We start from the raw sequence: 19579 nt of genomic DNA, 5'->3' as shown, positions 1-19579 counted from the left end.
TAATAATAATAATAATACGTGGCCTAATACAACCAATGGTGTAACAGTACAAACCACCTAATTCTTACTTTTCTGAGTTCTTCTGGCGCAAGAAAATGGGTGACTGCATTCAGTCTGCAGCTATTCTGCTTGCAATACAGCAGTTCTGGGAAGTGGAAAGTCAATATTAATGCTGGAGTCACCTAAACAGTCAGTTAGACATGAGGAAGAAGAGAGAGCTGACTGGTGGCTCAATGAGTTAGTCCCATTAATAGTCAAGAAGACCTCCTCTCCTACACCCCACCCCCAGCAGGCCAGTCAAGTTAGCAAGCCCAAGTCAGGAGCGAGAAGTAGGAGAAGAAAGACAGTCACACACAGAAACACAACACCAGAGACAGGGAATCCAGAAAACTAGGAAAAAAACCAGACAGTCAGGTGCTTCAGGATGGACGCACTGTGTCCAGATATAGTTTGAAGAAAAGGACTTAACAGGTAAGACATAAGTCTCCTTTTTTTTCATCACAGTCCATAGGGGACACAGGGACTACGGTGGGGAAGTCCCAAAGCAATCCCCCCTAAGGGAGGGGACGCTCCTGAGCTGCACTGAGTACCTGTCTCCCAAAGGCCACATCTGCAGAGGCATAAAAGCGAACAAATGCGTTAACAGAAGACCACATGGGCGTCTTGCAAAGCTGCTCCACAGAGGCACCACGATGTGCTGTCCAAGAGGTACCAACTGACCTCGTGGAATGAGCAGTCACCACGGCCAGGGGCCGGAAGGTTCGCTGCCACATAAGCGTCACGGATGGTTAAGCGGAGCCACCTGGCTAAGGTCTTCTTTGTAGCCGGCCAACCATGCTTGTGGAAACCATATAGTATGAAAAGGGAATCAGACTTCCGGATATCCCTGGTACGATCGACATCGATGCGGAGGGCCCTTACAACATCCAAAGAGGCCTCATCCGCCGAATCCTCCAGAGACTAAAAGGCCGGAACCACAATCTCCTGATTGAGGTGTAATCTGGAAACCACTTTCAGAAGGTAACCCAGAAAAGTCCGAAGAACTGCCTAGTCCGGATGAAAGACCAGAAAAGGAGAGCGACATGACAGTGCGCTCAATTCTGACACTCTCTGAGCCAAAGCAACAGCCAGGAGGAAAATAGTCTTCCACGTGAGCCAACGAAGGCCCACTGAGTCCAGAGGCTCGAAGGGAGGTGTCTGAAGAGTCCAAAGCACCAGGGACAAGTCCCACGGAGCCACCAAAGGAACAAACGGAGGCTGAACGTGGAGAACACCCCAAAAGAGGGTAGGAACATCTGACATCAAGGCAATCTGTCTCTGAAAGACAATCGAAAGGGCCAAGACCTGTACTTTTAAGGAAGACAGACGAAGACCCAAATCCAGGCCGGATTGTAGAAATGAGAGAACTCGGGAAATCCGGCAAGATCTGGGGTTAAAACCTCTGGAAGAACACCAGGAGGAGCAGTAAGCATGGCAAATCTGATCATAATTTGGCGGAAGGTTTCCACGCATTCAACATGGTGCGAATGACTGATCGCAAAAACCTTTAGCTCTCAAGACGGATGTCTCGAGAGCCAGCCCGTCATAGCGAGGAGAGTCAGATCCGGGTGGAAACACGGGCCCTGAGAGAGAGGAAATGGCTGTGGAGGAAGATGTAGTGGGACGTTGATGGAGAGGCTCAGAAGATCTGCGTACCAAGCCCTCCACGGCCAATCGGAAGCTACCAGAATCACGGTGCAGCCTTCCAACTTAAACTTGCGGAGAACCCTCGACAGTAGTGAGATTGGAGGGAATATGTACATGAGATTGAAAGTCCACCGAACCGCCAAGGCATCCACCCAAAGAGCCCCCGGGTCTCTGTTGCGAGATCTGTACTTTGATACCTTGTGGTTGTACAGAGACACCATCGAATCGACTTCCGGCAGGCCCTAACAGAGTATGCAACTGACCTCTTTCATGGCACTGCAACTGCCACCCTGATGGTTTATGTAAGCGACGGTCGTCGCATTGTCCGAGTGTACTTGGACTGGGCGATGCTGAAGGAATTGCTGAACCTGACAGAGGGCTCTGAAGACAGCTCGAAGTTCCAGGACACTGATTTGGAGACGGCCCACCTGAGCAGTCCATCGACCCTAGAAAGACTGTTGGCAGGTTACAGCTCCCCACCTGCAATGACTGGCATCCATGGTGAGAAGGACCCAGTCCAGAATCCAGAAGGGGCGACCCTTGTCCAAGTGAGAACTCTGGAGCTTGAACTCTGCAGCTTGATTTGGAGCTGGGATCCATTCCAATGAGTCAAAATCTCCACCTGAAGAGGCCGACATGGCGTACTCCACCATGTCGAAGGTGGAGACCAGAGATCCCAGGACCCGCATGCAGGTGTGTATTGACACCCGGCTGTGAAGAACCCTCGAATCCTGTCCTGCAGATCCCGAATCTTGTCCACTGGGATAAACACTATCTGAGCCCGTGAATCTAACAGGGCCCCCAGGTGAAGCATCTCCTGGGCCAGAGTGTCAGGGGGGACTTCTTCCAATTGCTGACCCACCTGTGCAACTGTAGAAGATCTATTGTGAGGGGGAAGGTGCTCCTTGAGCATATCCGGAGATCTGGCTAGGATAAGATTTTCCAGGTAAAGGAGAATTCTGATACCCTTGCGCCACAAGTGAGCTGCCATGACCGCCATTGTCCTTAGTGAACACATGAGGAGCTGTGGAAAGACCATAGGGCAAGGACCGAAACTGGTAGTGATAATCCTTGACTGCGAACTGGAATTTGACGGAAGGAGCCGTTCACCTTCTGAACCAAGAAAATATTGGCGTAGAAGCCAGAGCCCCTCTGATCCTGAGGGACTGACTCCAGCAGTGCTTTTGCTTTTCCCAGAAGGCCTGTAGTAAAAGACCGTGCAGGTGGACGCCTCCTGAAAGTCAGAGCATAGCCTTGTGAGACCACGCCGTGAGCCCAGGTGTCCGATGTGGTCGTCATCCAGACATCGGAGAAAAGCAGAAGCCGGCCTCCCACACTGGGGTGTCCCAGGGAGAGGCCTGCCCCCGTCAATCGGTAGGCTTGTTGGCTGGTTTAGCAGCCAGGCATCTGGTAGGCCAGGACAGCTTGCTTCTGGGCTTGGAGGTTTTAGCGGAAGAATTCTGGGTCCTAGTAAAAGACTGACCCTTACTTTCCCATGCGCGCAAAAGGAGGACGACGCTCGAGCTCTAGGGGCTGCACCCGAAGGCAGAAATGCTGTCTTGAAAGCCACCACCGTGGCAACAATTTTATCTAATTCTGGCAAAAATAGCATGTCACCAGAATAATAAGGAAAGGCCTCTAGGGCATTCTTAGAGTACGAGACCGTGCGTCAGGAGCGCAGCCAGAGGCCCCTTCTGGCCAACACAGAAGAAGCTGACACCTTAGAAGTTAAGATGCTGGTGTCAAGAGCCGCTTCATCTATATAGGAAGCAGCCTGCTTGATATGCACCAACATAGGTAGTAGCTGATCGCCATGGGTCCCTGACATAAGGCCCTCATCCAGGGCATCCTCCCAAGCGCTGATCGCCTTAACCACCCATGCAGACTGTTGGAAATTTTCCAACTTCCTGTCCGTTAGATCCTTGGGGGAAGCCGTATTGGAAATAGGAAGTGTAGAACTTTTGATGAGATGGGCAATGTGCCCGTCAACAGGAGGAGGAGACTCCCATTTGCTATGCTCCACAGCAGGAAGTGGGTAAAAGGACGCAATGCGCTTGGAGACCTAAAACTGCCTGTTAGGAGCGGACCAAGCCTACGGTAGAATTTCATCAAGTTGTTCAGATTTAGGAAACTCCACTGAGACCTTTTTCTGACGTTTGAAAACCGGCGTCTTGGGTCTAGGAGCTGGTTCCTCGTCTTCAATAGAAAGGACCAATCTGACTGCCCTAACTAAGGCACCAACATCTACTTGAGGTAGAGGCACCTCCTGAACAGATGAGGTTTAATCCTCCGAGGCACCAGAAGATCCTCTTGGTCCGAGGATATTTCCGAAACGGAAGCCTCAACCATCTGGGAAACAGAGCTCTCACGTCTAGGCAGTTTGCGTCCAGTAGTACGGTCCCTATCCAACATTTGCTGAAAGGAGGCAGAAACCTGAGCTAAGCCCTGCACTGACTGCGATAAGGTGCTCATCCATGGGGGTTTCCAGTGCAGGCGGCTGCAGATGAGGCTGCATAATAGGGCGGCTTAAACCCCCAAAGTTGCAAGGCGATCCACCAACTGTGACATTACCTGCAACAAGTTGGCCGCCCATTTCAGTTCCGGGTTGGAAGCAGTAGATGGGACGTCTCGCTGCGAGTAACACCGTATACAGAGACCATCATGGGCCGCATCATGTGAAGAAAGACCAGCAGAACAGTATCTACATGTACGCAGCAACGGAGCCCTCCTTCTCCTTGGGCGCTTTGTTCTTGGAAGACATGTTACCGTGTTCCAAGAAAAGTCACATATAACAGGGGTGTGCAACAGGCAACAGTGCACTACGAGCGAAGGAAAGTCCTTCGCTCGTCGCGTCTCGCGCACGCGCACGACGGAGCTCCCTCCGTCGTGCGCATGCGCAGTGCAGACCATCGACCCACTTGCGAGCGGACAGCCGCTCGAGAGTGGGTCTGAATCAGGGCCAAAGCTCAGTCGGCTGCATGGAGCTAGTGTATATAACCTGACCTGAGGGGAGGTATACATGGAGCCAGGAGCCAAACCTCTATGAAGACTAAAAGCAGGCAGCACAGCTCAGTAAAATGGCTGCTCAGCATCAAAGGAGGAAGAGGAGAAGCCCTGTGGCGGGAAGTATCCGTGAGGGAACACACCAAAGGCCAGGGGAGGGGCTAACACGGAGATCCTACCTCGTCCTGCTGACACAGATTTCCCCCGGGCAATGGCCGCATATATTGTCCCGCTGGCGGTAACTATAATGCAATGATTCGACCAGCGCTGCAGACCCCTCACTGCCTTCAGGTGCCCTGATGGTCTAGCGGGGGTGCGGGCGTCCCAGCCGCCCCACTTGTCAGCACCGCATGTGGTCTTTACCATGGTGGGGACAGCCACGCTAATGCGGCTCCCTGCAGCAGGGAGCAGATCCTTAACTTATCTGCTGCCCCCGGCATCTGGTTGCGGCTGGGGGCCTCCTTGTGCTTTTGTGCCTGGCGCTGCTGCTCAATAATAATAATAATAATAAAAAAATAAAAGCACCCTGTTATAGGTGCATGCTCCTTTCGGCACCAAACTTAGACTGACCTGCCTAGGCTGGGGTTGGGGTATAAGGGGGGGGGGAAGGAGCCTGAGCTACACATCTCTGAAGAAATTAAATGTTTGGTTCCCAGACTCACCTGCCACCCTATACCCCAGCGTAGTCCCTGTGTCCCCTATGGACTGTGATGAAGAAAAAAAATGCATTCAAGACCACAAGAAACTGGTACATCGGAATAAAGGTTTATTCAAAATTAGCAGCAGGCCCTGAATCTTGGAAACCAAAAACTAAAAGATGCACGAGAGGAAGAGAACAGATGAGGAAGAGACAATATTTTAGCATGAAAGCAGTCAATGTTGCTCAGGATGGCTTCTCCAGAATAACCTAAGCTTTGGCACAAGATGGCCTCTCCAGAACCATCTAAGTTTTGACTCAGGATGGCCTCTCCAGAACCACCTAAGTTTTGACTCAGGGACGGCCTCTCCAGAACCATCTAAGCTTTGACTCAGGATGGCCTCTCCAGAACCATCTAAGCTTTGACTCAGGATGGCCTCTCCAGAACCACCTAAGCTTTGGCACAAGATGGCCTCTCCAGAACCACCTAAGCTTTGGCATTAGATGGCCTTTCCAGGACCACCTAAGCTTTGACTCAGGGACGGCCTCTCCAGAACCACCTAAGTTTTGACTCAGGGACGGCCTCTCCAGAACCATCTAAGCTTTGACTCAGGATGGCCTCTCCAGAACCATCTAAGCTTTGACTCAGGATGGCCTCTCCAGAACCACCTAAGCTTTGGCACAAGATGGCCTCTCCAGAACCACCTAAGTTTTGACTCAGGGACGGCCTCTCCAGAACCATCTAAGCTTTGACTCAGGATGGCCTTTCCAGGACCACCTAAGCTTTGACTCAGGGACGGCCTCTCCAGACTGGTTCAGAATGGTGTACCCAGACCGACCCAAGCTTTGGTTCAGGATAGCATGTCCTGACTGACATAAGTATTGGCCAAGGATGGCGCATCCAGACCGACCTAAGGTTTAATGGGTCTAGGAGTGATATGAATAACATTTTCTGCACAGCGCTGTGAACATTGGCAGCACTATATAAATAAATGAGAAAAATAATAATAATAATAATGCTGTTACACAATCATACATTTAGAAACTAGACAAGCACAAAAAGAAAAACAAATACAACGATAGAGAACCATTACAGAGTGCCATCTGCTGAAACTGCAAATTGCTGCAATGCTAGAAAGAAGCAGGAGGCACTTTTGTTGGTGAGTATACGCCATATAGATTTACCTCGGCCAGACAGATCCGTGTCAGCTGCTTCTTTAAGTTGTTTACTTTCTTCATGGCTCGCTTAGTGGGGAGGACGGGAACGCTCATCATAGGCGTTTTAATATTAGAGCTTGCAATTAGCAGGATTTCTCTAAGCCTGAAATAGACAATAGTAGTGAATGCGTTGCAAACACAACAAGATTATTTATTCACAGGGGCACATAATGTGTTTGTTGTTTTGTACACACTGTAAGCACTGGACGGACTCGCAGTAAAACAAAGATCAAAGAGAACAACATAGTAATATCAGACTGGACAAGCTACAGTAAAAGGTAACAACCATAGAACTTGTAGATTCAGCATAAATATTATACTGCAAACAATCCAACAGCTACGTAAAATGAAAACAAATTAATTCTGAAATTCTAGTTTTAAGACAAAGATACTGATAGGTAAACATTACAAATCTGTTAGCAACATACTTGCCAATGCTGCCGGAACGGCCAGGAGGCACCCGAATCTCGGGTAGTACCACCGGCCGCCTGGAAGACCATTCAAGTCTCATGGAGCTGCACTATGTCCGCCTGGCGCCGCACATCTTTCTCGGGCGACCAATGACGCGATTTGTGCTGAATCGCATCATCGTAGCCACGCCCCTCCCATTTTACAATGCCGGTAATCTCAGCAACCTGATGATGGTTTTATCAATAAACCGAAACGTTGCAATATTGTGCAGCTTTGTTTACTGAACTACAAGTCCTGGAGTGCCTCCCCATTTTGGAATATATATATATATAATTTCTTTTAACAGAGTTGTAAATTTATTGTCTTCTTCTCATCCCTGCTGGAATTACCGCATTGTGCTGTTAATTACAATTCTCGCCATATAATACAGTTCTGCTCTTATTTGAATATTGCTGCTGTCACATACAGAGAAGCGATCTGCGGTTGCCAATTTTAGTCCATTTCTACGCGATGTTGACGATGTGAATATTGATTTTTATTTTTAAAACTATAAATGGCGTCTCTTTTTACAAGAAAAAAGACAGAGGGGAAAAGATAAGTAAGACGCACCATACCACTGCGTGTGCCGTCCTTATCTCTTCCTCTTTTTGTACAACTGCCAAATACACTTGTTTGAACTGTTACAGCAGAGAGCCATGCTATAACTGAATTATATTTACTTAACCTACTACATGCTAATACATGCTCCCTCCTCCCTGTCTTCCCCATCTGTATCATGCCCGTCTGTCTGCCCCTCCCCTTGAGAATGTAAGCTCTTGCGAGCAGGGCCCTCTACCCTCTTGTGCTTCTCCTTACTTTATGTTCATCTACTTCTTACTCCCCACTAGGGCACCTAACACTTGGTGCCTATGCTTTGTTGCTTATGTGGGTGTTATGGCCACCTATGTATCAATGTATATTATCCATGTCGTTGTCCTTCATTGTATTGTATTTTACTGTAAGTCACTTTTTGGTTATGTACTATGTAAGGCGCTGCGGAACACTTGTGGCGCCATATAAATAAACGATAATAATAATAATAATAGAATGGCTGAGCTACTGTTGTCTTATTGAAGTAGAGGAGGTCTATTTTCAAAGAGCACTATACGAAATAAGTATACAACAATAGGCTGATCTAATTTACATACATCAAATAACTGAAGCATATAGACTAACCTCGATCTGGGCCTAATTAAGCCTTGTACCCAAACTCGCTGGCGCGGGGACTTCGCATAAACAGGACCCATTCTGCGCAAGTGCAGAATGGTTCCTACAAGATCACTCGCAGTGTCCCCCCAAGCCCCCGCCTGTTTGACAGGCTTCGGCAGTTTGGGGCCGGGGACGGCCAGTGTTCCCGAAAACAGGGGCTTGTCTCCCCTGCTTCTGGGAAAGCGGGGGCCAGGGTTTGCATCTTCAGTTGCAGATTTCTTGGCTACGGATGTGATCCCGGCAAGTCAAAATGTTTAAAGTGGCAAGCATTTAAAGGGCAAAACCAGGTTCGATTTACAAATACAAGCAGACTTGCTGGAAGTCTGGCCTGTCCCTGCATCTCGCAGGCTATTACATGAGCCCCTATAACACTGACTGTGGCACTGAACAATTATGGACCATGCATACAGCCACTTAGAATAAGGAAACTTGTCATTAAAATACTCGTGCAGTAACAAATTTCAGACAAGAGAGCAACAAAGACATGGCATTCTCAAGCAATGAGAGCAGGCTTAATATCCTATTATTGTGTGATGTGTAATGATGTACCCAGCTCTGCCTACAATTCCCAGACTGCACCTTACCGTCTGGGGAGTCTTGCTGCATCACACAGCTGAACCTATAAAACTAGTGTCTCTAAAGAAAACTATCAGCAACGCATTAAAGCATTCCAAACCCTCTGTGTTCTTGTCCTTCAGTCTACGCCATGCAGAACAACAGAGGCAGTAACTCACACACTGGTACATGCACCTTGCTACAAACTAATGGAACACAATAAATATTATTCAAACCAGTGGCATATCTATAATGGGTGCAGGGTGGGCAGTGACCATGAGCCCAGTAGGAGCTTTGTACCACACACCCTGCATCCATAAAAGACCCCATCATGTGCGTATATATTTGAGATTATTAGTAGCGTTTGCACTTTAGACCACTTACCTGGGAATACCCAGGGTGACGTTCATCTCCCCTCTGCCGGCAAAGTGGAAGGTGTTCAGGGTCATTTGAGTAGAGGGCTCTCCGATGCTCTGACCAGCAAGAAGCCCCACCGCTTCCCCGGGGTCACACAGGGCTCTCTGCCACTTCAGCTGGAACAGAGTCCTTAATCTGCCAACAGAAAATGAGACCGTGAGATCAGACCGTCGGTATAGTAACGCGCACTGTGCAACTAGGGCGCAGGCAGTAAGAAAACGGTTATGATTTAATTCAAAAACATTTTCAGATGTGTCGACTAGAACATTGGTGACACCTATTCAAAACAGGAAATTTGCCCATAAGGAATCACTAGTCACCCAAACACGCTCTTTATTTTGGTGTGTAATTTAAAAATATTTGCATTATGTGTCTGCAAAGTTTGGGGATTTAAATGAATTGGGAGCGATTCAAAAAGACGGAGCTCAACACATTTTTCATAGCCCCAAATTGATAGTAAGGGGATTTCTAAATCATTGTTAATTATTTTGGTGAAATTTATGGGAAAAATTAGCAATTCCTGAGACATCGCTAAGGCACTTTATGAACTTGTGGTGCCGGATCCAGGTAAGAATATTGCATGATTGCCTACTGTCCCAGAACGCCCACTGGGATACTTGTGCACTCTTGCAATGAATTGGGCAGGGCCTTGATTCACTGCAAATGGCAGCATAATGTGGGGCCGTGATGACTGGAACCTTGTCACTACACCCCCCCATCTGTGCCTAAAATTTTCTAAAAAGTGGGCAGGTATGGAATATTGTGCCCATCAGCTTACGTGTTGGAGATTATGGGGGGCAGCAGAACACACACCTAGGAAGGAGGTGGCTACAACAACCCTCAGACACAGACCAGAGACAGGATATAAGTAACAGGGGGGTGGGGGATAGAAATCAACTGCCCCAAACAGACATTCCGAATCCCTTTAAAGTCTCTTAGCCAAACAGGGAATACAGTGAGAAGAGAGAGCTGTCAGGTAAGACTTGTTGACTCACTTAGCTGATGATGATCATCTCCAGCTGCCTGTGGTACCCTTGGCAGACTTTCCAGAGAGTGAAGCCGGTCAAAGAGGAGGTGCCCAGAAAATATGGAAGTCCCCCTCCCATGGCTAATGGGGCCACCCATGGATGGGAGTCCCCACGCCTGCATCTGGGACTCAGCCTTTTCTACTACATGCAGATCCCTGGTTCTGGAGGAGGACCATTACTTTATAGACCACTTACCTTGCTGCTGCCACCAGTGCCTGATAGCGTTAGAGGCTGGAGGATCCCAGGCACATACATGTGGTGATAATGGCTGCCCCCTTCCCCCTGTTCAGAAACAATCCCTCGCTGCTGACTTGAAACCACAAACATTGCTGAGACATCATGGATTCACTAGGGACTAGTGGAACTATTGAGGAGGTGCCTCAGAACTCGGGGCCTGATTCAGAGCCGGACACTCTGACCAGAGCGCTCGCTCTGAATCAGGGCCCTCCTACCTAAAAATGGAGCGGCCTCCTGGCCGCTCGCATTGCTGTGGGTGGCCACCCACAGCTTATGTGAGCGGCCAAAAAGATGATCGCGATGGTCAAGACCATCCATCGGGCTTGCGACGAGACCCTGCGGTAGGGTCTCGCTGCCGCAAGCCCAGGAGTGCTTTTGGCTCTATTAGAGCCAAAAGCACTCCTAGTGATGTCAGTGGGGCCGGCTCCACTAGTGATGTCAGTGGGGTCGGCTCCAGACGGAAGGCGTTCCCATGGGAACGCCTCCGTCTGGGCAGCAACGCCACCGGAACGCCCACCAAAGGGGGCGTGCTGTCAGTCACCATCGACAGCACGCCCCCTTTGGTGCGAGACCCATAGCGACAGCTTGGCTGTCGCTATGCGGGTCTCGCGCATGCAACGACGGAGCTCCCTCCGTCGTGTGCATGCGCATTAGGGCACCATCGACCCGCTTGCGAGTGCTCAGCGCTCGCGAGCGGGTCTGAATTAGGCCCTCAGTTTCCTAGGCAGTAGTGATTCAGTCCACAAACTAGCGGCCGAAAATTGTAGACACAGGGCCGTTTTCAATTAGAGGCGAAAGTTGTAAATCGGCAAAAAAGTTTAGCATATTGCAACTTTTCGCCTGGTCGGAATTCGCCTAAGCGGAAACTCGATGCAATGTAATAGGCGAAAAAGATTCGCCTATGAATAGCAGGTGAAAAGAAGTGCAAAATATCTTTATTTTGGGGTGCAAACGTGGGGAAACGACCAAGAACCCTTGGTACAGTCCCCCAAAGGACAAATCTGGTAAAAAAAAACAAACTTAAAGAACACCCCAAAAAAGTACTTTCATTTTTGGGGCGAAAAAGTAAAAAGTGGCGGGACAAGCATAAAAACTAGCGAAAAAGACTTCTTGGGGGGTCTGCAAGGATGGGTCAGGTGTTTTTGGTATTGCAGGTGCGTTTTTGACATTTATTTTAAAAGTTAACTTTAGAAACATTAAAATATGCTAGCACCCAGTTTAAAGTACCCCAAATTTGACAGGACTACTTATTTTCACCAAAAAATACTGCTTTATGCCATTCTTCATCACTTTTACATAGACGCCAATAAGAAGCAATTTAAACTACTTAAGTACCCCAAACACTTTTATTAGGGTTATTAGTACACATCTACATCGATTCCCTATGTTAGTGCATCTTTTTTTGGAGGCACAGACTGATTTCCTCACTTCTGACAGTACTGTCCACCTGTTCCGCATTTGCCGCTATACGTTTTCACGTGCTTTGGAATTGACTAGGGCGAAAAGCGGGAATGCAAACGAAAAGTTTTCGCCTCTGAAACAGGCGGAAAGTCGGACAGGTGAAAACTTTCCAATTTTTCGCCTCTAATTGAATACGGGCCACATGTGGGAAAATCAACAGTTGACCCAAACGGTTGTAATTTTTATTTATTTATTAAAACCGGACTCTACCCTCAAACTTCTGTGAAAAAAAGACAATATTTGTGAAAAGTAAACATTTCCTGAAATATATTCAATTGTTTCCCCAGTTCCGCACCCGACAGGAGCTATTCAATTGTTGCTCCTGTCGGGCGCGAACAGCTGCCGGCACACTATTTCAAATGGGCGAAAAGTGACCCGTTTGGGCGCCCAAACATCACTTTTCGCAATCGCGCCCAACATTTTGGTTGGAGGTCGCCGATTTATGCGGCTAAACCCGACCACTATGGGTGCGATCAGCGTGAAAATGGGCATCAATAGAATAGCGCCCCACGAGCTCCCGTCACTTTAGGCGGGAGATCTGGACCACGAAAACAATTGAATACCGCCCTATATGTCCTATTTAGAACAAAGATGACATCTGTTTGACCTCGATGGAACCACAAATTCCCTTCTCTACAAAGGTAGTTGAATAAATAATGTAAAATAAGGAGGGACGCTCTGCAGCATTAGGAGAGCAAGGGCGTTGATGTCCATGCAAATAATTAAGCTTTGTGTGCGCCTTAGATTTCAGTAACACAAGATTATAACAGATTACATCCAGCAGAGCTGTGTAAAGGAATGTCGCCCAGTGCTAATCTTTTCAATTGTCACATTTTGTCAGATATTTCCAGGCATTGTGAAATCCTTACCTAACATATGTACTCGTCCATCAATTTATCTTTAATAAAGATCAGCATTAAAAGTGAGGTTCTATGTAAACAAGATAATATCCGATATAATCATAGCATTGTGCGTTACAGGAAAATATTTGGATACTCATGTTACTACGCAGCTTATATCGTCACGGTAAGACTGAACAATGACTCATACGCAGATTGTTTTGGACGCCGTTTCCTTTATAATGGCATGAACTATATTAATGAGAATAGGAGCCAATGACAGCACAGAAGAATGAAGCACCACACGCAGTGAACAAGTCATTTATTGGTCCGGCCCAATATTCTTAGAGTGCAGCTTACAAACCCATACAGTGCCTTATTTTGAGGAATTTTCCTCGCAGCTCCTAATGCTGCGAGGAAATGTCCACTTTTGAATGTTGACGCGCAGGTTAAACCCCGCTAATTGAAATGGCCTGTGCGGGTAATTAGCTGCGGGGTAAACTCTGCAGATAAAGGCCCCCATACATCAGCAATTGATTGCAGCAATCGTGCAATCTATTGAAAAAGGGAAAGATTTTTATACACAATCGATTGCAAATTGCACGATTGCTGAAATCAATTGCTGATGTATGGGGGCCTTAACTGGATGCCCCCCTACAGCCCTGCACCATCCTATAAAGAAATATACACATGCCTGAAACACTCGTGTGAGGAATGAGTCAGTACATTTAATGACACTCTCGTATCGCTTGGTCTCTTAACGGGAGGAATAGGGAGATGAAAAAGGAGAGGGGGGTATTAGGGGAAAAAGAATAGGGGCAACAGGAGGACTATGGGAGAGGGGAGTATTAAAGGGGGAAGAATAAGGGAGAGAGATGGGAAGGTGAGGACGTAGGAGAGGAAAGAACCCTGGACAATGGCAAGTGACCCGGTTATAATTCATTACATACAACCAGCAATGACAACGATGTTTTGATCCCCTTATGGGACTTTTGTCAAGATTACCAGTTTACTTGCAACATCCCACAGTGAGAGAGCACGCGCGCGCGCGCACACACACACACACACACACACACACACACACACACACACACACACACACACACATCACAGTTAATGTGTCTATTGTATGAAAAAGTATTAAAGAGCATCTAAGACTCTAGCTGTGTAGCCCTGTCCTGCCTGACCTCTTGGACTGGACTGGCTGGGACTTGTGGTCGTGGTATTATAAATCTTACAACACACAATAGGCTTTCAGTTACCTGTCGGGAGGGACCTTGGACTTTACATGGCTGACACTGTCCTGCTGTTCCTGTTGCCAACTGTACTGATCCACTTTGTCTTGAAATGTTTCGGACACAGACCCGAAATACAGATCTGGGCGGAGGACCGCCGGGCAAGGGTCAGGCAGTGGGCATGACCTTCTCTTATACTTGTTCCGTGTCTTCTGGTCTAGGGCGAACCAACTCTCTACCAGCTGCAAAATCCAACGTGTCACAGTCACATACAACAATCCCCCAATGTAGGTTTACATATCGAACGTCAAATGATACTTATTGTTTTTTGGTGTGGAATGCAGTGACTCACTCACTTCAGCATGTGAACGCCACGATGCTTGCCCTGTTTTTGCCAGGCAGCCTCAGTGTAGTGTAATACGTGATTTAAAAAAAAATTAAAAAACAAAAATAAACATAGCCTGCTCCGAACCCTATCCCGTTGCACAAAACATCCCAACCACATAAAAATAGAGTGAAAAGAACATCCGAATTAATGACATAACAATAAAATATCCACAATATACTAGAGAAACCGGGTCGTGGGTCCTAGACTCCCATCACCTGACATTTATTAGCGAGAGCATCCAAGCCCAACAAAACTTTGGGTTAATCTACGCATCAGGCCCCTCCCATCTGGTCTCAATGCTCTATCACAATATAAAAGGAGTAACTTTAAGAAACGCACAGACAAGAAACAAAGAGCGTTAGTAACTGGACAGCCACCAACCTGATTCACTGCCCGTTCCCTGCCGTTCTCACACCCCCCACCTGGATACGTGGCTCTAGCGGCAGCCATTTTCTTTTGGGAGTACGTCAAGAAAGCGCCAAGCCTTTGGGGAGGTGTAGGGTGTTTTGCTCTCCACTTCCTGACGGCCTGGTTGTGCTGGCTTGCTTGCTCAGAATCCATCTTGGACAGCACTTCATCCAAGTGCTTGGACTGCTTTATAGCCTGCCAGAGAGAGACCATGAAACCAATCATCTACGTTTAGGCTTGGAGGTGGCACTTGATGAAAGACTGGACATGAATTCAGCACTGCAGCCAGGTGTCCATAGACAGCAGCAAGTAACCACGCACAGCGCTACCAGCGTTATTTCTGAGCCTAATAAGGTCCATGTGACAAGTCTTTTTATTTCTTCATATTGAGGTCTTTATAAACAAACAAACAAAAAACTCTACCGTTACAGGGTCACCTGCTTAGATGAAGGACACAGATACATAGTAGAACTTTAGAGAAGGTCATTGGGGGTGGTGAAGGAGGGAGTGAAGGTCATTGGGGGGGTAATGAAGGTTTTAGAGGGTAGTGAAGGTTGTGTTTGAAACACTGGAAGGAGCAGTTTATAGACACCATACAGTTCTCAGACCCAAATCAAATTTATAGGAGGTATCTAGTAACAAAAATGGTAAATAAATACAAGTATGCTATTAAGTTTCAGCAATGTTTCCCAGAAAAACAAAAGCATATATGTAAAAAAAAAAAAAAAAAAAAGTTTCTATTCTCTCTCTGTTTCCGGGCATTGTATGCCAAATCAGCAAGGCAAACAGACACCTGATATATTTGCAGTTTAGCTTACAAAGAGGTGACTTATTCAGAAAGTGATGCAAACTACAGTTGCGCAGATATGATCAGAGTCAACAATTAACTGAGTGATTACTCTCTAATAGCACTGTGAACTCTTGTGATCCCGACGTCTAAGGCAATGACAGACCTGAGGAATCATATATAACACATGGCTTTTCTACTAATCAATACAGGAGCAGGGACCAAATGTAACTACACCCCACAGAGCTACTGGTCTCCGGCATGATGTAAGTCTTACACCTCTCAGGATCGATCTTTAAATGATTCCAAAGGTTAAAATGCACAAAGCTGACACATACAAACCATATATAATATGGTAAACATCATAAATTCCTGGTTTATGACCTTGGTGGGTCAATGTGCTGAGCACCATATGTCACAGAGTACACAATGAATGCCCCTTTGACTGCTATGACCATAGCAACCAGAATCCAAGCGAGCTCCACCAGCGTCTGTCCTCAACACCGGACCTCACAGATTTATATTATGTACACGTGCATAAAGAATTTTTATTGTTTTGTTTTTTTTTATTGGAAACTCAGTTAAATGTATTTGGCGGACAAAACAAAACCATCTCAAGTTGAATTAAAGATGTCTAAACTTCAGAGTTATGGTAAAACGTACCCTTGTTAACTAAATTTTTTTGAAGTCCATAGGGTCCACAGGGATCACCATGGAGTGTAGTTGGTAGGAGTCAGCTGTGCAGCAAACTGTTAAAAACGTTAACTCCCAGGATGCACCAACCCTCCTCCCCATATACCCTTCCCCCCAGCCACACGCACCCAGTTCTGTAAGCAAGCCCAAGGCAGGAGAAGGAGAGAGGAGAAGGAAGAACAAAATACACAAGAAACACTCACACAAGATGAGGGAATCAGTGACCGAGAGAAAAATACCCACTGAAGCCAGGTGCGTCAGGGTGGGCACCCTGTGGACCCTATGTACTTCAAAGAAATAGAGTTAACAAGGGTAAGTTTTACCATAACTCTTAATTTCTTCTTTAGGATTCATAAGGAGTCCACAGGGATCACCATGGGGACGTCCTAAAGCAGTTTCCTCTCAGGGTGGGGACGCTCCTGAGCAGAAAGGAGAATCCTGCGCCCAAAAAACCATCCTGAGGCAAAAGTATCAAAGGCAAAAAACCTAAGGAAGGTGTGGCCACCCTGCACAAATGTCTAAGAGAAGCGTTGCGGCAAACCGTACATGATGGTCCAACAAATTGGAACCACACACTCTTCATTCAAATGAAAAACCCGGGATACCACTCTTGGAAGGTAACCATCCGGGTCCTGAGGACAGCTCTGTTCTACATAAAAAAAATAAAAAGCAAGCACCCAGAAACCCCTAAAACCATAAGGTCATAACCTCTTGGTGAGCACCCTTAAAAATAAGAGTGCTAAGCTCTGTGAAAGATGCGGGCTGAGGAAGGCTTCCTCGCCCCAAGCATCGTCCTGATCACAGAGCTAGAGAAACCTTTGGCTCTTAAGAGGGATAGCTCAAGAATCACGCAAAGACAGACAAAGGTGGTCCGAGTGTAGACAAGGACCCTGTGCCAACAGGTCCGGCCATAGAGGAAGTCAAAAGGGAGTGTCTATGGAGAGACTCCATAGATCGGTGAACCAATGGCGCTTGGGCCAGGCTGGAGCTATCAGTATCCCTGTGCCACTTTCTTGCTTGAATTTCCAAGGGGACCCTTGGGAGGAGAGAAATCGGTGGAAAAAGCTATGCGAGATTGAAATCCCATTGCACTGCCAGAGCATCCATGAAAGCTGCTGAGGGGTCTCTGGTCCTGGACCCGTACCTGGGGACCTTGTGGTTGTGACATGAGGCCATGAGGTCTACGTCTGGCAGGGCCCTTTTGTCCAACAGGAGTTGAAAGACATCCAGTTGAAGAGCCCATTCTCCTGCATGTACATTCTGACGGCTTAGGATGTCCGCTTCCCAGTTGAGGACTCCGAGGATGAATACTGCAGAGATTGCCGGGTGATAACGTTCGGCCCACATTAGGATGTGTGCTACTTCCCGCGGTTCCCTGATGGTTGAGGTAGGCAACTGTGGTTGCATTGGCGGACTGGATTTGGACCGGCCTGCCCTGGAGAAGGTGTCGTGCCAAATTGAGCACTCTGTACACTGCTGGAAGCTCCAGGATGTCTATGGGCAGGCGACTTTCCTGGATTGTCCATCTTCCCTGAAAGGTATGATTACCTGTCACCGCTCCCCATCGCGAAGACTGGCATCCGTAGTGGGGAGCTCCCACTTTGGGACCCAGAAGAGGCGACCCTTGTCCAGATGTAACGTCTGTAGACACCATAAGAGGGAAAGCCGATCCTCCGTAGAGAGGAGGATCGTCTGGGACCGGATCAGATGATAATGTATGTTCCACCATAATAGAAACAGTTGTTGAAGAGGCCTGGTGTGGAACTGGGCGTATTACACCATATCGAAGGTGGATACCATGGATCCCAGGACCTGCATTGCTGAGTGAATGGATAGTCTTTGATTGCAGAGCAATTTGTGTACATACAATTGCAGTACCGAAATCTAGTCTACTTACAAAAAGATCCTTTGTACCAGAGAATCCAAATGTGCGCCCAGATATACCATTCTCTGTGTTGGAGAGAGGAAGGACTTCTTCCGATTGATGATCTAGTTGTGTGCTTGCAGGCAGGCAATGTCAGCTGGAGATGGAGTTGTAAAACAGCCTGTGACTGTGCCAATATTAAGAGGTCATCTAGGTACGGCAGGATTCTGACTCCCTGACGCCTCAGGTAGGCAGTCATAACTGCCATTATCTTGGTAAAGACTCAAGGGGCCGTTGACAGACAAAATGGCAGTGCCTGAAACTGGTAATGTCGCTGCAGAACAGTAAACCGTAGAAATCATTGGTTGGATAGCTTAATAGGAACATGCAGATACGCATCCTGAATGTCCAGTTTGAGATTCAGAATAGGCCGATGAGACCCTTTCGGCTTCTGCATCAAAAAAGAGAGTGGGATAGAACCAGTTCCTTGAAGATCCAAAGGAACATGTATTACCACACCTGAGCTTAGCAGGGAGTGAATGGCTTCCTTGAAGGCATGGGCCTTGATGGGGTCTGATGGAAGACCTGTACAAAAAAAAATCGCTGGGGAGGATGCCTCCAGAAGGTGAGCGTATCAGCGAGAGACCACTTCTCTGACCTAGGCATCTGTGGTTGTCTGAGGAGTAGGCGAACCTCAGAAGTCGGCCTCCCACCCTGGGATCCCCCAGGAGGAGGCCCGGCCCACAAGGCAGAGGGTTTGTCATCAAACTTGGAAGCTGGACGTCTAACCGCCCAAGTCAGCTTATATAATGCGGCTGTGTGAAAAGATTGCTTACGGTGGCAGTCTTGTTTGAAGCAGGCTGCTTTGGAAAGGACTGTCTGCCTTACCTTGGGGACAAAAGGCACTGGCATGCCTACGTTTCGTAGACCCCACCCCTTGTCACCACCCACAAACATTACTTCCTGTCAATCACTCTGCGATGGGTCTGCGTAGTCACTGCAGTGGCTGGTTCGCGCACTGCAATGCATACGCAATTCGCAACAATTGTCTGATTGTGTGCGTTATTAGTTGTTATCCAAGCTGAATTAGGCCCAGAATCTGATTGGTTGCTATGGCAACATCACCACTTTTTTTAGGCTTTAGTAAATACACCCTTTAGAGAGGACAAGTTATGGTGAAAAATGGAGAAGACAAGACCATGGAAATAGATGTAAAAATGACCCTGTATTAGCAACAAACTACAACAGACCATAAGTAAATAGGAGTGGACTAGACAAAGACAAGGGGGTAGATTTACTAAAGTGATTTATTAGTAATCATCATCATCATCATCCCTAATCCACTCTTTCCACATTGAGACTGAGTGGTCTATTTACTATGTTAGGAGATAAAGTGAACGGTGATAAGGTACCAATCAATCAGCTCCTAACTGCCATTTTTCAAACACAGCCTGTGACATGGCT

The 19579-nt window shown here is 47.3% G+C and overlaps 1 protein-coding gene across 1 annotated transcript in view; it reads right to left on the bottom strand.

The window, feature by feature from the left end:
* POLR1A (RNA polymerase I subunit A) overlaps positions 1-19579 on the bottom strand; it is a 102901-nt gene that overhangs the window by 26362 nt on the left and 56960 nt on the right. The window contains exons 23-26 of the mRNA XM_088454281.1: positions 14745-14966; positions 14003-14217; positions 9143-9310; positions 6512-6647 (exon numbers count right to left, since the gene is read on the bottom strand). Coding sequence (XP_088310407.1) covers positions 6512-6647; positions 9143-9310; positions 14003-14217; positions 14745-14966 — 741 coding nt within the window. The remainder of the gene's footprint in view (positions 1-6511; positions 6648-9142; positions 9311-14002; positions 14218-14744; positions 14967-19579) is intronic.

Source organism: Taudactylus pleione, unplaced genomic scaffold (assembly GCF_031769625.1).
Source record: "Taudactylus pleione unplaced genomic scaffold, aTauple2 ptg000611l, whole genome shotgun sequence".
Lineage (NCBI taxonomy): Eukaryota > Metazoa > Chordata > Amphibia > Anura > Myobatrachidae > Taudactylus > Taudactylus pleione.
The sequence above is the reverse complement of the archived record's forward strand: the minus strand, read 5'-3'. Positions and strand labels throughout refer to the sequence as shown.